The sequence below is a fragment of the Haliaeetus leucocephalus genome, unplaced genomic scaffold (genome assembly GCF_000737465.1).
Source record: "Haliaeetus leucocephalus isolate CR32 unplaced genomic scaffold, Haliaeetus_leucocephalus-4.0 Scaffold61, whole genome shotgun sequence".
Lineage (NCBI taxonomy): Eukaryota > Metazoa > Chordata > Aves > Accipitriformes > Accipitridae > Haliaeetus > Haliaeetus leucocephalus.
In genome coordinates, this window is record NW_010972497.1 from 1390638 (window position 1) to 1410246 (window position 19609).

Consider the following 19609-nt stretch of genomic DNA (forward strand, 5'->3'; position numbering starts at 1 on the left):
ACCCCCCAAAAAAAAAAAAAAAAAAAAAAAATACAAATCAGTGCAATATGGGAGAAAAGTTCAAAACATCTTCCAATAAAATAGGAAGAAAGCTGAGTATAAAATTCCTCAAAACATGATGCTGAAAAGCAGTCTGTATTACCTCATCTTCAGGAAGAGTTAGAAAACATATAAATTGAAATTGTATGGAAAAACAGAAGTTCTGCAGAGGGTCAAGTAGAAAATATGAAAGTGCAGAATGGAAGAACAGTATGTTGGAAGCAACTATCCACTGAAGAGACAGATGAGCTTGTAAATTTAGAAGACATAAACAGCCATGAGAAAAGCAAATGGAAGAGACATCTACTGAGAGATTTTAGTAACAGTCAGAAACGTAGGGAAAAAAAAAAGCCACCAGTAAAAATTTGAGGACAACTGTATCACAGATTTCCAACATATTACTGTTTGATTCATACTCAGAAATTGGAAATAATAAGCTGCTATAGAAGACACACTGTTGAAGGTACAAAGTCCCAGTGTCATGTCTGGAGATGTTATTTCAAAAGTATACTAGCCTGCATGTTTTGTTCCTTTCTAAAAAACCTGTAGTGGTGGGAGACCATGACAGAACGTTCTGCAGCTCAGCATGCATTAGAAAACTTCAAAACAAAACTACACTTTCACAATTCTACTTGTTCCAGAGTACTGTGACGTATACTGGCAAAACCATTCTTCACAAGTACAACTCTGCCAATGCTTGAGAGCTCAGCCTCCCATTTTCTTTACTTAAAAGAACAATTCTATTACAATCAGAGTTCTGAATGTAAACCAGCCTAGATCTTAAACTCATCATTGTGGTACACAACAACAGCAACACCCTCCCTCCCCCCCAACCTCCAAAAAAACAACTCAGAAAAAACTTTGGGGGGAAATTTAAACTCTTCTGAGCTAACAGGATGACTGGCTGAATTTAGCTAGGACACTGCCAACTGCAGCAGCCTCTTGTGTGAATTTTGGCACAAGACATGCAAGATGTTTAAGACATAGATAAGCACAAAACCCCACCCAATTTTAAGAAACACCTACATGGAAAAAATGGGTTAACATGAGCCTGGGAAATTGCAGCTCTAGACCTTTCTAGTTAAAAATTATCTCTTAGGATGGAATAAAAAATGATGAGGTCAGTAAGGTGCTAATCATGGCCAAAACTACCAAATACAGTATTTGACTTGAACATAAGACAGAAAACCTGGGTAAAATTTGATTTTTTTTATAACTTTTTAATATAAATATACTAATTTTCATCTATATAAAATAATTCTAGCAGCTAAAAAAACTATAAAAACACTAATAAAGAAAGCTGTCTAAAAGCTAAGTTAATAAAAAGTGGGATAAAATTTGCATTCAAGAATTGTGTAATAGAAAAACCACAGCATTACAGAAGATAAGGAAAAGAAAGGAAAATTACTGCAATCTTTTCAGAAAGGGGCCAATCATAGCTGCAGGAAGCAATTAAAAAAAATACAGACTTACCATCATAATCTCTACAGCGTTTCTTTGGCAGCGGAGGTCTTCCATAGGAGTTGTGGTCCAGCTGCTCTTCATGGAACTCCGACCAGCTTTCAGTAGTGTTATTTCCATGATGAGCAGGAGCAATAACAGTAATAGTGCTGCTCAGTGTAGGGACTGGGTAGTGGCTGGACGAAATATTTGTCACAGAAGAAACTGGAGTATAATTGTTCTCTAATGGATCTGTTCTATCCATATCATATTTTGGCTTTCCTAAACCCCCTTCTGTAAAAAAAAAAAAAAAAAAAAAAAGAAGTTCTATTGGATGATTCCTTCTGCACATTTTCACCAGAAGCAGCTGCTAACCTGTGTAAGTAATCTTTATTCCACATCAATTCAACTCAAAATATAAAAAAGATAATTGAAATGTTCTACAGGTTGCCCAGAGTACCTGTAAAGTCTCCACTCTCAGAGTTATTTATAACCCAACTGGATAGGGTCCTGAGCAACCTGCTCCAGTTTATCTGCTTTGAGAAGGGGTGTTGGACTACAGGACCTTCAGAGGTCTCTTCCAACCTCAACTACTCCATGATTCTACATTCCAAAGGTTTAATCAGAAGAATAATTATCTTAAAAGTACATCATCAGCCACTGGGATATTTTAATAACAGCTATACCCACAGTAAAGCAGAAACCCTATTTAACTTCAAGCAGAGTACATCTTCTGTAGTAATGCATATATTCTAAGAACTTCAGATGGAATGTTATTCTGAATAAAGGGAAGCAATGGGCAAGAAAAAGGTAAACATGACTTGAAAACACTATAAAAGTTACACATCTTTAACGTTTCAAGACACTTATTGTTGTATCTTCATTTTATCTGCATGCAAATGCATATATTTATCACATGCAAAGCTTTGTCATGACTGGAGACATAATAGTGCTTGACAGGTGTGGAGCACTCCCGCACAGACACAGCTGTAACATGACCTTTTATTCTGATTACACACAAACTATCCTCTTAATTTTGCAGTATTACCATCAAATAAACAGTAAGTATCCAGATGAAGACAGCAGAGTTCTGTCATGAGGTAAGTTGGTAGACTCAAATAACCCCACATTAAAGGAACTTTAATAAAAATGTCTTAAAATGGCAGATAAGTGTCAGTAAAACAGGCTTTTCTTAATGTGCTTAGAAAAAGAAACAAAGATTTCACTATAACATATTGTCCATAAGGTATTACCATTGCAGTTTATGTAAAATAATCCTTAAATTAAGATTTAATCACATTGTAATCTTTTAGTTAAACTGCTGCATGCTATTTAACTTGCTCGTTCATAAGTTGTTTGGAAAATATTTGCTCGCATATTTTCAGGAACTCTGCATTCCTACTTTTAAGGCTGAGTTACCAAGGCCCATTCTATAGAAAGAAAAATAATACACAGACTTAAACCAGACTATTTTTACCTCTACATAGTCTGAGACAGAGTAAAGATATAAAATGACTCTCAATGCTCTCTTCCAATTTATCAGTAACAACTATTGGGGGAAAACGCATTCTTTTTAGCTGAATAAACAGCTTTGTTTTTAAAGAAGTTTAATTTGAAAAACTACTGTACCGAAGCCTGAAGTCCTACAGATATATAAACAAACACAAATATTTACTGTAATAATTTCAGCCCCTCCCTATGACACCAAGCAGGGGACAAGACAAAAAGAACAGAGCTGTACTGTTCTGCTTGACAAGTTATTTGCTGCCAAACAGGTAATTTCTGCCAGTTCTACCTCCATAGATGGGTATTAATTTCTGTATCTTCCCAAACCAGATTCTGAGTTTTCTAAAACTTAATGAAATGCAATCAACTCTGATTTTTCTGCCTCTCTTACAATATTGCTTAAAAGTAGCCAACACAGTCAAAGGTATTAGAGAAGAATGGAGGGAAAGAGGGAAACACGCACTGAAAACATAATCACATAGACCTTATTTCCACAGAAAACCAAGCTAAATTTAAACAAAGAAACAAGAACAACAGAAGAAATTTTGGTACATTTTGAACATAGTGTTTTAAGTTTAGTGTCTAAATTTTGTAGGCAACATTCACCGTATTTTAGAGACCAACTGTTGGTACCTCTGCTTCGTGTTCTGCTCCGGCTTCTGCTCCGGTCTCGGTCCCGGTCCCGCAATCTCTCTTTGCTCCAACTTCTACTTCGACTCCTGCTGTAGCTCCGACTCCTCCCTCTTCTTCTGTTATATCGATCCCTATAGGAATCTCTTCTGGGAGGATTTCGGTCATAATCCCTCTTCCGAGAACGTTCATCTTTTTTCCTTTCATCACGGCTTCTAAACATGTAATTTTGTAAGTTAATTACAAGAATTATGAAGCCATAATTTAAAACCTTAACTACCATTAAAAACCTCAAGAAATGGCAATGGAAAATTAGAGAAAGGCTACAAATGGAATCTAACTATGGCCCTTCCTTTCTTCTCAGAAGACTTTTAAAATTCTTTATTTGGTTTATTCATTTTACTTTTACCATCCACAAGATTTTAAAATGTATGTAAGATTTTGTTTCTGCCCAATACAGCACCTTCTCCAAGTTGGAAACACCAAAAAGATAACAGTTACTGAAGGGAAGGCTTCTAAATTAAAATTATCACAATTCAATCTCAATACTGAGAGCAGTAAGTGTTGTAATATAAACCGCAAATCCAACATAAAAATTAATCATAAAACTCAAATGTGATAGTTGTGCACAACTCAGAGACAGTTTACGCTATCACTTATATACTCATCATTTAACTACATATGCATAAAAGCAATAAAAGTCTTGTTTTTAGGCTTATTAGGTGACCATACAGAAAGAAAATATTTAATTTAGTAACACCATAAAAATCCAAATCCATCTGATTACTGATATAATACAAGAGGTTAAGCAAAATTTATTACCTGGTATCTCTGTAGCGAGAACTTGACTGCGGAGGGCTGTGATTTAATCTTCTAGAAAACTTTTTTTCTCGCTCTTCCTCTTTAACTATCTGAATTTAAAGTATACACATTAGATCAAAACATGCATACACTATAATGGAGACTTCTGCACAACCAAATAAAACCAAAAAACTCAAAATGCTGAGCAAAGTCAGCAGTAACATTGAACTGAAACAACATTTTTGCATCTAATGCAATTACAGAATCTTCATAATGTATTAAGATTTCTATTTCTAGGAATATTCAAAGCACGGGTTGGGAGAAAATAAAGCAGAATAAGCAATACTTATTGTGCTCCACTAAAAATACATCTGCTTTTGCTACAGGTGGACAAAAATCCATACTGAGGTGCAGCGACAGATCTATTCAGTGACATGAATATTCAACGACTGACACAGTAAGGTCTTTTCTTCATCAGCAGATTAGCTGGTTCAGATCACAGTTAAAACACTTTCACGCAGCCAAACCTAGGCTGCTGTTGAAAAGGACAAACCTACTCTTCTGACTCATAAGAACAACATAAACACTTGTGTCAGAATAAGGATGTTATCTGGATCAAGCAGCTGGAGGAATGAGGACTGCCATTTGGAACGGCAGCCTGGATTTATGCTGAATTAAAAGGCAGCATAATTACAACAGCAATCCTGAGCAAAGAACTAATGTAGGTTGTACTGCAACTCCTACACTACTCAATAACTTAATTTACATTTGCCTAGTCAGAACCACTTTGGTTCACCTTTGAAGCACCCACTTATGTTTAGGAAAAATGTGCAGCACAAATCTTCTGACATATTTTAATGCTGTTTTGGGACTATTATTAATAAGCAAATAAACATGATGAAGTTGAACCACATAATTGAACTACAGGAATGAAAAAAAAGACAAACATTTAAAATAAAATCAATGCCTACCTCTTCCTTTTTTGTCTCTTTTTCTTGGTGCTGAAAAAATTCTACTTTCAGGCTTCCTGACGATGGCTGTTCTGGTGGAGGTAGATAGCTTTTTGTATTCACAGCATCAAAGAGTTTTTCCACAAATATCTGAGTTTCTAAAAGTAAAGAGTGTACAAATATCCATTATTCAAAACTTCAGTTAATATTTGCTTTAAAAATAAATAAATTATTAAAAAGAAAAACCAAAATCAGCATTCACCAACAAGTTAGAACAACAAACAGTATTTTTTTAAATACTCTGCTGCTAATTTTATATTTTAAAAGGACATTTACAGAGTCAAGAAACATGTCAGTAATGACAATGTTTCACAAAGGTTTTCAATCCTTGAATTATTTAACGTCTCTTAATAAAACATCTGGAAGAATATTTCTGGAATATATGCAGAGCTCCAATACTTCTAATTCTGGCAATAACTCTTAACATTCATAATTTTCTTCCAGGAATTCCATAGATACAAAACATATACCTAATATATGCATATTGTGCTATATACCTGTTTTTTAAGACAAATTACTTCAGGAAAGTTGAATTACTGATTTCAAAGTAACAAAGCTAATAAAGAGACAAATGCATGATTCTATGGTAAAAGATTGTTTGAATGAATTAAACAAGACAGACTTTTCACTCAAGCTTAATTGTTATGACAAAGACCATACCTTTCTGAAGAAATACATCCAGCTGATCAACACACAATGCCTTTAGTTCCTTTTCACTTTTATCCTTCTTTACCAAAGCCAGAACATATTTAGCTAGGGCAGATGGATCTGCATCACATCTGCAAATAAATTAATTTTAAAAAAAAAAATCAAAATGGTAAAAAAAAAATAGAAACAATAATTACAGAAATTAATGTCTGAAACTGGTATGACCAATATATATAGAGGACCAAGACGTTTCCTACCAAAGCAACTGGAAAACACTCAGGGGTATTTTCTAAGACAGAGTCCAGATATGCAAGATTGCTAAGTATCACCTTTCTTCCCCACAGAAGCAAGTGTCTAGAATATTTCCACAACAGTATTGCATGGAGCACCTCATAGCAAACTAGAATGAACTATTTGGAATGAAACAGCCTCAACTGCCTAACAGTCTTAAAAACAATTACAAATACAACAAATATTTCCATAATTTCCCAATGATGAAATCAGTAATTCTGAGTGTAATACTGAGTGACTGTTAATGGGGAAAAGTCAGCCTACCTAATTACAAATGAATACAGTGATACAGCAGAAGTGATCTATGCTATAAAAAAATTCAGACTCTCAGAGAGTCTTAAATATATTTTTTAAAGAATCTTATTACTACCTACATCTGAACACCATAAAAAGCAGATTAACTGAAAAATCTTAATTTCGAAAGCTTAAGGAAAAAGCGGTCATATAATATTATCACAGAAATCCCCATAAGAGGTCCACAGACAATGAAGGGAAGTTTAGGGGATCATTATCCATTTTAGACATCTAAATTCCATCTAAAACTAATATGGAGCACTTCAGCGTAGAAGCTGATGGTCTCGTGCACATCAACAAAGAACTTAGAATGGAGTAAGCTGTATATCCACATCAAGTAGAACATTATTTAATATAACTGATACAATTTTATTATAATGTTTTACAAATAGTAATCTACAATGAACTTTGTAGTGGTGTTACAGAGTAAAACCCACCAAAGCAAGTGAGAATACTGCAGAAAACCATTTCACGCTTCATAATTCAAAGCCAGTAACTAATGAAATGGTGCCACATTGGTTTATCAGGCAGAACAGCAGCATCTTCTTAAACAATTTAATCCCATTATTTAGCATAAACCAAAGGAAGACCTCAGACCCCGCAAAACCAGGCAGGATTTAACATGTGCACACTGGTCATGTCATTCACACAGCTGGCTTGTTTGGGTGGTGATCAAAGTTAATACTAGTGTTTTAAAGAACTACAACGAGGAAAAAAAAAGTGCACTGATACATCCTAACTGTACATTCTCTCTAGCAAAAATAACTGAGAAATAAGTAAAATTAAACCATGGTCAGGGAGTTGCACTGAATAAGAGTATCAGACAAATACTGTTCTAGCACAGAAGTCCACTAGTCACAACAGAGGAATAAAACAGCAGTTCCCAATCTCTTCCACATTAAAACAAATGAAATTTCAATGCTGAAGCTTAATTGTAAATCTGAATGTTGATCATTTAAATCACATGTATTTTAGACACCAGGCAGAAGAAACAAAATTCATCACCATATCACACTACCTAATTCCTCTCCCCGAATAAACTATCTCCTGCACAGAAAACAACATCCTCGGTGCAAACATATCCACTAAGCAAAGGAAGCAGATCTGTCAGCATCCATCCGCAGGAGATCTTCTGGATAGCCTGCACCCAGCACAGAGTGCTCTGAAGTTGAAGGTCAGAGCTTGAAACATAACTCAGCATCCTCTAGAAAGCAGGCAATAGCAGAATTTCATGCTGTAAAAGCAACTTGAGCTGCTAGGGGATGTACCACAGTATTCTGTATTAGTCTGCATTATTTATAAACACAGAAGATGGGAGTTCACAGTCAGTTTACATTCCAGAAGAACCCCCACGCACTAAACCGACAAAATGCAACTACATACTGTTAACTGAAAAACAGACCGCACACCACTGGAAAACGCAGAAATGTTTTCCTTCAACTGTTGTATCTGGTTTGCCCCTGCTCAGATTTAACAATTCTTTATCCAGAAGAAAATGCTGTCCAAGCACAAAGTCATCTTGGAAGCAGGCACATAACCTCCTACAGTGGGAGCGGTAGGACTGCATAGTCTATTTTACACTGCTAGCACCTGAGCACATCATCCAAGCAGATTATCTGAAAGCCCGATATTGCACAGAGTGTTCATCCTAGGCTGCAATGAGGAGGCCCTAAGGCCAGCATTTCCTAACTTCTCAATGCTCGAAATTGCAAAAAAAATTTTTTTTTTTTTTTTACTGTTCCTTAATGCAACTTCGATGTCACTAGAGGAGATATTCAGTCCTCTCCCAGTTTCAAGCTGAATCATGCCTCGGAAAATTAGTGTGCTATTTTCATATTATCTATCTATATTCATAACAGGAAAACAATTGGGGGGGACAATTTTCACATGATAATCCTCAATTCTTTTCTTCTCCTTTCTATTCTCCACAAAAATCAGGTAAAACATTACAAGCTGAATTTTTTATTTCAATTTCCATAAATTTGGTTCTCATCTGATAATACAGTCAGCTGTCACTGTTCAAAATCTGCTATAACTGCTTTAAATGACAACACGTGCACTCAAACTTTAGCAAGGGAACAAAAAAAAAAGAAAAAAAAAGTCAGTCTAGAAGTTAAAACCCACTGCTGTTAGCTATTGCAATGTACTTTAATCCTCCAGCTCCTACAGTAGTGACTATACAACAACTTCATATTCACTTCAAAGTAATTCCTCTCTCACGAGCAGGGTAGAAAATGGAAAATCTTGTCTGGAAAGCCACCTAGACTCCAGAAGGTGTAACAAAAAAAATTAAAACAAAACCCCCAAACCCAAAGAAAACTGTTTAAAAATAACAAACAATTACTGCTTTCACCCCTCTCCACCATGATGATTTTGGAAATCTTAGCAATGCTGTCCACTCTGGAATGATCTCAGAATTTGAATCCATCCACCCAACTCCAAGATACTCTAAAGAAAATATCCTCAATAAAAATGTACATAAATTTATTTTTAATTTCGAAAACACAAATTCATTTTCTCCTGTGGCACTGTAATTTATCACTCTATGTGATACAACCACATATGAACAATGCAAAACTATTGTACTGAACTCTATTATTATTATTCAATATCTAAGTGTCGAAATTCCGCTGTACACAACAGGAAGAACTTACATGCTTTCAAGGTAAAACTCTGTCTTTATTTTGGCTTTTCAACAAATACTATTTTTTGAGAAATACTAACAGACGAATTACTTCAACTGATGCTAATTAAGCAATAATGAATACAATGCATTTTGTGGTAGAGCGAGATGAAGACAATGTTTTTGTAAATTGATAGTATGATTTTATGTGATTTCTTTTCACTTTTTAAAATTAAACTGCAAATGATCTTTACGCAGCCAAAGGTTGACTTCCTTTTTTATGTACCAACTAGAAACAGAAGTCTCCTCTTCTGTATTTGCTGTTCAAAGCATGAAAAAACCCACAAACTGATCTGTTTTCTCCACACTATTGCGAAGACCATGCTTGTTTCTGTAGCTAGGATTTTAGATAGATTTAACAAGCTTACAGTCTGGTCTTTTACTGCTTTTCAGACTCTTACAAAATGCTTTGCCCCCTTTTTTTCTTTTAAAAGATGATGCTAAAATTCAATTGCTATCAACCTGAAGCAGTGGAATAAAGGAGTAACTGGTCTCATGAAGTAAAAAAGAAATTTAAACTTAGAACTTTGAATACAGGAGGCTTGCCTGAAAATTTCTGTTCTTTATAGCCATTAGAGTTCTGGATATTATTGTTAATGGCTTTGTTTGGGGACAGCTGCTTTTTTTAAAGCAATTCCTTTCCACTTTTTCATTCAAACCAAGTTCTGAAACGTTGCGTATAAATTCTCCATCCTTTGATTTAGTCAAAATCTGCTGGTTTGAATTATAGGGGCCTTGAGTTCTTCTGATAAACAAGTTCTTATGTTCTCTCGCTTGACAGTATTTTCTTACAGAATAGCAGCCTTTTTGTGTGAATAATATGGAATATGCTTGCTTTATCTTTGTTGTACGTACATAGCTTTTTCACCCATTTTGAGCTAGCTTTATCAGTTTTTTCTAAACCTCGCTGTATTTTATGCTCCTATAGTTGGCATTGTTTTATTAAGTGATATCAGTTTAAAAAAAGCAGGAGGCATCCATGCTGATAGCAGCAAAATATACTGTGTAGCACAAGGACTTACACAGTACATATCATGCTTTATTCTTGCAGATTATAAGATTAATAGAAAAAGGTCCTTAACTGACAATTCAGAAAAAAGAGAAAAATCAGAATACCACCTACACATTTCAAATAGTCTAAGCTGCATTCAAATTTAAAAATAAATTTATATTTCAATTCTAGTGTTCAATGAATGATACACATTTTCAGTTGTTAGATACAGGTTTGAAACCTCAGCTTAACTTGAACATGGTGAGGTACATCACAGACCTGAGCATAAATGGAATCTGTGTGTTAGAAGTGTGACAGTTTAGACATAACTTCATTCTTACGCTAAAATTTGGCTATTAGAAAAACGTTCACCTGCATTGAAACATGTAAAACAACAATTCTCAACTTTGAATCCCACACCTACATCCCCTCAACTTTTCGTAGGCATGTGCTGCAAGCAGTGATAGTCATCAGTAATCACATAAATTTCTCCTCTTGTTTTCTCTTTCATGTTTTCTTTAACAAACAAACACAAACCAGTTGGCACAAGTAATCTGAACTCACTTCCACTGCAGCAAGTACATCCCAGTTCCTGCTACAATTAAACACCACAGCATGTTTTCTTACACCCACTTTCTGAATATATAATCCTAATTGGTAATGCTACATGTTTTTACCTCTAGTAATGCTTTTTTGCAGAGTCTGTACTGTATTAGTCAGACACTATGCAGTGTCTACTGCTCTACATTAAACAAGGGATATTGCTCTTGTAATCCTGCTTTTATAAACAGTATTTAATATACAGGCATAGATGGAAGAATTCTTTTGCTAGAGCTCTACATGTTCTTCATAGAATGATCTGGATAGCTCCAACTGCTAACCACCAGAGAAAACCTTCAAAAAGGAAAGTAACACCCAATCAAATATTTTGTTCAATTGTAGGAGCAAGAGTTCACAACTGCAACAAACCTCACAGAAAAGTTCAAAATCCTTTGTTCCTGATCCCATCTGGTTTTGCAGTCATTATTTGAAATTACCATTTCAAATAAAGAAAATAAAGCAGAAGAGGAAAGCTGAAGTTCTTAAATTTAAGCCTTAAATATGTATTTTTTTTAAATAATGTTTGAGAAGGGAAAAGTAATTTGGCTGAAGAGGACTCACTTCTCTGTACAGTTGTGTTTTTTTATTTAAATACTTTGCAATTCATTAAACACCACTCAATCTATCCATTTGCAATACTCAGATTTACATATTTTAAAATATAAGATACTAAATATGTTCTGAGAACCCACTTTGATTTTTATAATCACCATGCAATTACAGGCATCAGCCTTAACTTACAAATGCAGTAGATGTGGAATACATACTAAAGTTGTTTGAAAAAAAATGTTACTGCTGTAGCAGTACATACAAACCCCCTATTAACACCTGAGCTTATACCGACTTAGGAAGACTTTGCCAAAATAGCTAAAAGTAATTCAGAAAGGCAGATAAGCTAAACCAGCAAGATACCTTTGTACATAAATATTGCAGAAGAAGCATTTTAAAAGATATTGAGTAGAAGCATATAGTAAATACCTCTCAAGCCTTAAGAGAGAATAAACACAAACTTTGCATACAGTATGATGAGGACATATTTTGCCAGGTTAGTGCCTAAGAACATGTTTAAGCATCAGTACAAAAATACATATTCAAACGAAAGACAAAACATGCTGTTTATTCGAGTATTTTTAATGTAAAAGGTATCAAAAGGGAAGGCAGATCTGAAAGTCTCTTTTGGACTAAATATTCCACTATCAACTGAGAACTTTGGGCAGGTCTCCCCAATAGAGCCCTGAACTCTCCACCAAGCAAATATTGAATATAAGGCCACTAGGACTCCTGTTCAAATACTCACACTGACAGAAAAAAAACAAAACAAAACAAAACAACAAAAAAACAACCCACCTGATGAATTCTTAAAACAAGAGAAGGAAGAAGAAATGCAAGGAATTAAAAAATGGCAAGCTGACTCAAGAATGATAGTTGTGAAGTTGATAATATATCTGAAAAATCCACATATTTAAATAGCTTATTAATGTTGCCTATCTTACTCCAGTCTGGCTTACTCGAGTAACGTTTTCCAACATGACAAAGCACAGAATGAGTACAGATACATATTCTAGGTTTCCTACATATATACCAGGCTGAAGCCTTTTAAATTATCAACTAATTAGCTGGAGGAAAGGTCTGAAATATCTAAACCCAGATACCTTCCTCTCAGAAAAAGCACACATCTCCAGTGCTATGAAGTTCCTCATACTGCAATTCATCATTTAAGTCAGTTCTTAATAAGCAAAGTAGCCACTTTGAACTGAAGCCTTAAAAGAGTAATTATTTCTGGCCATTGTTTTTTTTAAAGTAGTATTTATAGTGTTTGGTGCAGACCTGGTACTATAGTGCTGTAGTAAGCACCACAGAAATCAGTTTAACAAGTGGATAATCCTTTGTTTTGCTAAAAATCTCACTGGCATGGCAAAACAAACTGCTGCTTAAATTTTACAGTTATTAGACAACAACACAACCATTACATAGAAAATGAATTTGATTTTTTTATGCTTTTTGGCAACATAACTTAATTCACACTCTTCTACACAAAGTCTACTGTCTGGTGAAAATGTTTGGAAAATGTATGAAAATTCCCAAACGGAGATAGATATATAGATAGATATATATATATATATATGTAGTGTTTAACTGTAGAGTACATAACCCTTTTGCCAGCTGGGGGCTGGGGAGGCTGAGAACCTCCAATGATGAAGCTGTCAAACTGTTATCCGACAGTTTTCACAAAATGAACATGGTTACTCTCTTAAGAGAAAAAGTGTGCTTGGGGGAGGGAGAGAGGACAGAACAGAAGCTTCCATAAAGTTTCCTTGTAACAAAAACACTACTTGTTCATTTCAGATGTATTTTATCGATTTTATTTCAAGCTAATGCAAAGACCCTCAATCTAGACTTCAATTTGGACACAGCTAGTGCACATACACTACTTTTTTAAGATGTTAAAAGAAACTACATGAGGGGTTTCTTTCTTAATTTTTTTTAAAATGAATGTACAGACCAAAAAGGTGCTGCAAGTCCTGAAACTAGTTCCTTGAAAAATTTGAACTACCACAATACATTGAAACCGCAAAAGCACATCTGAAGTCCTCCAGGCAGTAAGTGATCGTTCTGTAAAGGAAATAACATGTAGGTGCATGTTATTTGTCATACTCTGATCCTGAGAATTTACAACCTAAATTTCAGAGTCTAGTTTTGCTGCCTAAAGATTAGTATTTATACTTCCCTAGAATACTGCTCAGTTCCTGACATGAACCAAAGTGGACATGGTTATGTTTGAAGGCTGAGACATGCTTCATATTTGCAGGGCTGTGTGGGTGCAGAAAAATGTCCACTGCATATTGGGCAGAGCAGCTAGTCTAATTTAGACAGCTGTACCATTCTGTTGTGCTGCTACTAAAAAAAAAAATTATAAAAACCTACAGTGTTCAATAAGTAAAATGAATGACAGACTAATTCAGCAAGATCCCACTTTTACCTTGAGACACTACTGTAGATGAGAAGGACCACTTTCATTAACTTTTTAATAGTACTTACTAGAAATACACTGAGGAATGTAACAGCCTCCAATGCTGTTACATAAATTACTGATGTCATTACAATAGTTCTAAATTATCACGATACCCAGATCTGACATGTTCATATAGCTGCAACCAATAACCAGCAGCTTAAAATGTCACCTCTAGATTCAAGACAGCTCTCATGAGGCAGAACAGCTGTCAGCTTGCTGGTTGTCCAACACACATTCAATGCAGAAAGCAAAAATCATCATAGCATCTCTATGATTTGCGATGCAGCCAAGTGGTTCCATTTCACTGCTGATGCTCAGCATAAGAACAAGGAAGGTTTCCTGTAACAGGAATAATTTTCTCCTCTTCATATTCTGCTTTCAACTACACCTTATAATATTGATACTTTAATTCTGTCACAGTATTTTTACACAGAAGCTTAGCACTATCAGCACTCTAAGCTAGGAACCTAGATTTCTCAAATACAGCAGCTCTCCATGAGTTAGGTGAACAAACTATCAAGTTTCATAATAGACGTAGAAGAGTAACTTCACTAGTGTTAAGAGAGTGACATACCAATGAGGTGTATTTGTGCTTTATTTACCTTAGTTATAAATAGCCTAATGTAAAGTGTTAACAAAATGAAATGAAGAGAAACATCTATTGCTTTTGAACTTCTTAGGAAGTTTCACGGAAAACGAGAGTGAAAACTCCCGGTGGGCCAATGACTGTTATTGGTAGGATGGTGTGTCACATGTATGTGGAATGGAATGCCAAAGTTTTGCACTTTAACTTATTTCTGTTGTTTCAGTATCTTGGTTTATTACCATATTCCTTACACCATTGTTAAACCTTTTTTATTCACTACCTTTCTTAAATAACTTGGTGAAGACAACTAATCAGTAATGTATTAACAATGAAGCAAAGATCCAAACAGCCAAAAAATATTAAGAGATTTAACAAAGAAAGGTTGAAAAGCATGAAAAACAAAAATAGAACAGTGAAGGCATAACTGAACACCAGAACATACTTACTGTTTGCCATAAAATATCTGAATGATAAATATAGTCAAAATATTCTTTAAACAATTTGGATTTTATTCCCTCTGACATAAATAGTACAGCAGCACGATCACTTACAGAATTAACCAATGCAAAAATCCTTTCCCTTTTAATGAGGTATGCTTAAATACTGCATAAACATTGTTTTAGGTATTTTTTAGTCTTCCTTGCAAGTCTGATTTAGTACATGAACAAACCTTCATAAAAACATAAATACAGCGAAGTGGAAAAAATTAGATATGGGAGCCTTAATCAAGATGTAATTGGGCCAGCGGAAGATTTTAATTATTTTTTTAAATTTTTTTTAATTTGCAATTAAATTTCTCTTATGCACAGTAATTAAAACCAAGAAAATTTTCCACTGTAAAGAATTAGGGCAAAGGGGAGAACACTACAATGTCTTACAAGGCAAAATGGTCAGTGCAGCATTAGTACAAAAGAGCTTATTTTTTTCACAGGTAGAGATTCAAACAAATTCAAGGAAAAAATGAAAAAAAAAAAAAAAAAAAGACATCCCTACTTGGAACTTTGCCAAGCCAGATCCTGATATTCCAGCAAGGATTATAAACACAATTTATATAGGATCTGGAACGGACTAGCAGCAAAAAAACCCATCACAATAGATATGGCTCAGTGAGGACCTCATTAGTACAGAAATTAGAAGTGACAGACATAAGGTTATAGTCCAAGTTTAACATTACTTTCAAACACTTTACAGGAGCCATGCCATGGATAAGAAAATGTGTATAACACTAGAAACTAAGCATACTGCTGTCTGCAAGCAACAAAGATGACTGTTGACAAATGCCTTCTTTGTAGAGCTGACTGAAGTTGAACATATAAAAGATAGCTCTAGTCAAATACAGAGCAGCCACAGCACAAAAAAAATACTCTTGCCACTTTGTTTACACTGGTACCACATTCACATAGCTGTATCTGTAGTGGTTCTGTGCGCATATTTAGCAATTCTCTGTACACCAAACTGAGCTGCTCAAAGAGTTCCTTCCAAAACCACAAAAGCAGCCTCTCTTTGGAGAACTGCATAAAGTTACTAGAGAACTACCACCCTCCAAGCAGAGCTGGACTGTGTAAATGCTCCAGCATGGTAACATTTGCAGTTTCTGCGTCACTGCAACAAGATAAACTCACATAAGCAGTGTTTGTATGGAGGATCACCAAGACTTTGCCAAAGGCATTAGAGCAGTCCAAAACAAACAAACAAACAAAAACCCCAACAACCCACCACAAACAAACAAAAAATTCCAAAACTTAAATCCTCTATCATCCCTCTGTTCCAAACATTCTTGTCTATGAACAGTGTTTCCCAGAGGCACCATGTGCAAGCAATCCAACAACCAAATGATGTCCAGTCCATACAATTATACAAACACATATTTCATTACATTAAAAAGTTGGCATTCTTGCTAATGCTTTAAAATAGTTTAAAGATAACAATTCATGATGAAATGAAATTATATTTATGGATATTGCTATCTTCTAGTTCTGAAACATTATGTTTCTCAAATATGGGTGTTACAGGCTTTGGAGCAAGGTATAAATCATGATTAAAAACTGCTAGCTACTTGTAAACAGGCAACTTGGAAAATAAAGCATGTTCTAACTACTCAGCTCTAGATAACTAGCACATAAATATAGACCTATACACGTGTATAAAATTTATTTATGTAACTTCTTTAAAGTGCACTTCTCCCCTTAAGACTACTGAGACAACACCTCCATAATGATCTAATACAGTGATGTCTTCCTTAGGCTAGTTAGGAAATTCAGCTGCCTATCTTGCAGCTAAAGATTTCTGAAAGAGCTATGACAAAAACAGCTGGCACAATTTTTTGTTTCATTAAAAAGAAAAGACAAGTCAAAAATTCTTTTCAGGCTATGGTAACACTTCCAAACGACCAGCACTTAGGGCCTCATTGTACTACTACTACACCAACAGCAGTTAGTTCTTTAGAAGCAAGTTCTTTATAAGTAACTGCACACTATAATTTCCATACACCCAGGAGCTATGGCTGTAGGCACACATTTCAGATAGCTAAGATCAGAAGCAGCCCCAAGAGTATCTGACTGCTAGGAAATGACAATACTTCTCCACCAATTCCAACATTTATTGGAATAATGCAGTTACACAGGACTCTGCACAAAACTGTTGAATGACAGTTGAGTTTAACAGTCCCTGCTGGCTTGCTTCCTCCCAAAGCTAAAAATTCGGAGAACGAAACATCCTCCAGGTCAGCAATTCTCTACCCACGACATAGTTTTCCAGCATGAGAACCACATTTGAACTGCTCACATACCACATTTAACTTAACAGAAACACGTTGGTCCTTTTAGTGCTAAAAAGTAGAAACTTGCACTGATCACAAAAGCTGAAAATCCTAGTTTCACCCTTTAATTGCTGACTATCACTAGCAGATATCACAGTTCAATATTCAAACAGAGAAACATGGAACAACTCGAGTTTGTTACCGGAGTAAGAAGTAACTACTACACATCACCAGTGAATGGAACTTGAGGGGAAAGACTGAGGAACCATACTGACCTCTACCTAAATAATATCTGGCAAACTTTCGATACTTTTTATATTGTGAAAAGGAAACTTGTACTATTCACTCCTGAAAGTTAAACTTCAGCTCCTGATGCATAATACTCAAGAAAGAGCAGAAAAACTGTATAAATGAATTTTGGATACAGATCTGCAAAATCCAAAGAACCTAATGTATTTACTCAATAAAGGGATTTTGAAGCCAACTGAAGCACTCCTGTACATGCCACTAGTGGACTTCCAGTTTCAGATTTCACAGAATTTAAAAATGCTCCTTGTAAACTGTTTGAAACTAACACATCAACCTCCAGCTGCCGACCAACTGAGAGGTAAGTGAGTATGATTTATCATTTCAAATTACCAACATGTATTTTGGAAATTACAAGATCTTCCAAAGTTAAACATTGTCTGTTTCAAGCCTCCTGACCAGCACACTCTACTGATATCAAACTGCTGATTGGCATCAACAGAGTATTCATGCAAGAAAGCACCCAGAGACTAACAGGGAGCATTCTGCACCAGAGGACTAGCTGGATCTATTACCACAGAGCACAATGTGCTTTGTTATTCTAATATTACCTTACCAATGTGCTCTGTTATTCTAATATTACCTTATGTTGACCCAAGAGGACAATGAATTCACCTTCCCAAAACTACACCTTTACAAGATGATGTAGTTAAAAAAAAAAAAAAAAAAAAAATCCTACCACAGTCTTAAGGGTCAAACCTTTGTATAAAGGCACCCAGCATAATTTGCTGCAGGCCTAATTCAAAGTCCACTGAAATTAAGTTCAAGACTCATCTATTTCAGTGTGGTTTGGATTAGGTGCTATGGAAAAAAACAAGTGAAGCTCTCCTAAAAATGGCCCAGCATTTTATAACTTTTTCAGGTTATGTCAGCATAAGCCATATACACTATACATGTACATACATATACTTAACTATTGACTATGGAAGCCATAAAGCAGACTTTTTTTTTTTTCCTCTCCCATTTGACAGTATCAGCTTAAAACCGACAGCGGCCAAACACCTCAAAAGCAAGTTAACACTAGAATTAATTTGTAAGTTCTAGTTCCATTGACTCAAATCAAGCTCCAGTAACTTAATTCAGACATGTTAAAATGGTGTTTCAGAATGACAAGTCAAGTGCATGCTTTGATCTAAAAGTCTATAGACACCATACTTCCAGAAGACGAAACCTTTAAAACCAAGTTCACGTCTCAGTTCATCATTCAGAGAAGGAAGACACGGACTCTTTGCAGAAGAACCCCAATTACTCACATGACTGCTATGATTAGAGGCCAAGCAGGTATTCACAAACAGGCAAATCACTCTCTGGGGCTCCTACTCCCAAACGCGCTACTGATGCAATTTTTATTCAGGGGGAGGGAAACAGCAGAGCGTCAAATATTCAAAACAACCGAGAAGGACGTGCGACAAGTCTATGGAAAATGATACTGGGAAGGTCCCAGGATACCGGAAAACGTCCCGGTGGCACCTGAGCTCTCCGAGAGAAGGTCACTGGGCAGGGCGGCAGGCCGTGGTTATTAACCCGGCCTCCACGGGGGCTGAGAGCAGGGAACAGTGAGCTGCACAGGCAGCACATTACCTCCCGCTTACCCCGGGCTACAAAGGGAAAGGCGAACGCGGTCGCTAGGGGGGGAAGCTGCATCCTCCGGAGGAAGACGGTCCTATCTCCCAGCCGAGGACGGCGCCGGGAGAGCGGGGGAACGACGCGGCCCCCCGCAAGAGACGGCCGGCGGCGAAGGGCGCTGGGAGGGCATCTCCCGCAGTGCCCTCGGGGGCCTCTCCGGCACAGCGTTCCCCTCCCCTGAGGACCCCCGTCTTCTCCCAGGGAAGGTTTATTTTGGAGGGGGCGGGAGAGAGAGGAAGGGTCGCGGCTACTCACATGGGCTCCAAGGTTTTGCTGAGCCAGGATTTCAGCGCCTCGAAGTTTTCTATGATCATTTTAACCACCATCCAGAGCGGCCCGGGCCCCCCGCCTCCCCGGCAGCAGCAGCAGCAACAACAACGGCGGCGG

The 19609-nt window shown here is 36.3% G+C and overlaps 1 protein-coding gene across 6 annotated transcripts in view; it reads right to left on the minus strand.

Annotated features, from left to right (window-relative positions):
* The window catches only part of RBM26 (RNA binding motif protein 26), a 56377-nt gene extending 36774 nt beyond the window's left edge, over nt 1-19603 (minus strand). For all 6 annotated transcript variants that reach the window (XR_775071.1, XM_010578276.1, XM_010578293.1 and 3 more), the window contains exons 1-6: nt 19478-19603; nt 6087-6205; nt 5388-5524; nt 4438-4526; nt 3619-3830; nt 1513-1773 (exon numbers count right to left, since the gene is read on the minus strand). Coding sequence is in view for 5 of the 6 variants with exons in the window: in XM_010578276.1 (XP_010576578.1) it covers nt 1513-1773; nt 3619-3830; nt 4438-4526; nt 5388-5524; nt 6087-6205; nt 19478-19548 (889 nt within the window). In the remaining variant the exon portion in view is untranslated. The remainder of the gene's footprint in view (nt 1-1512; nt 1774-3618; nt 3831-4437; nt 4527-5387; nt 5525-6086; nt 6206-19477) is intronic.
* Nucleotides 19604-19609: the final 6 nt, after the last annotated feature.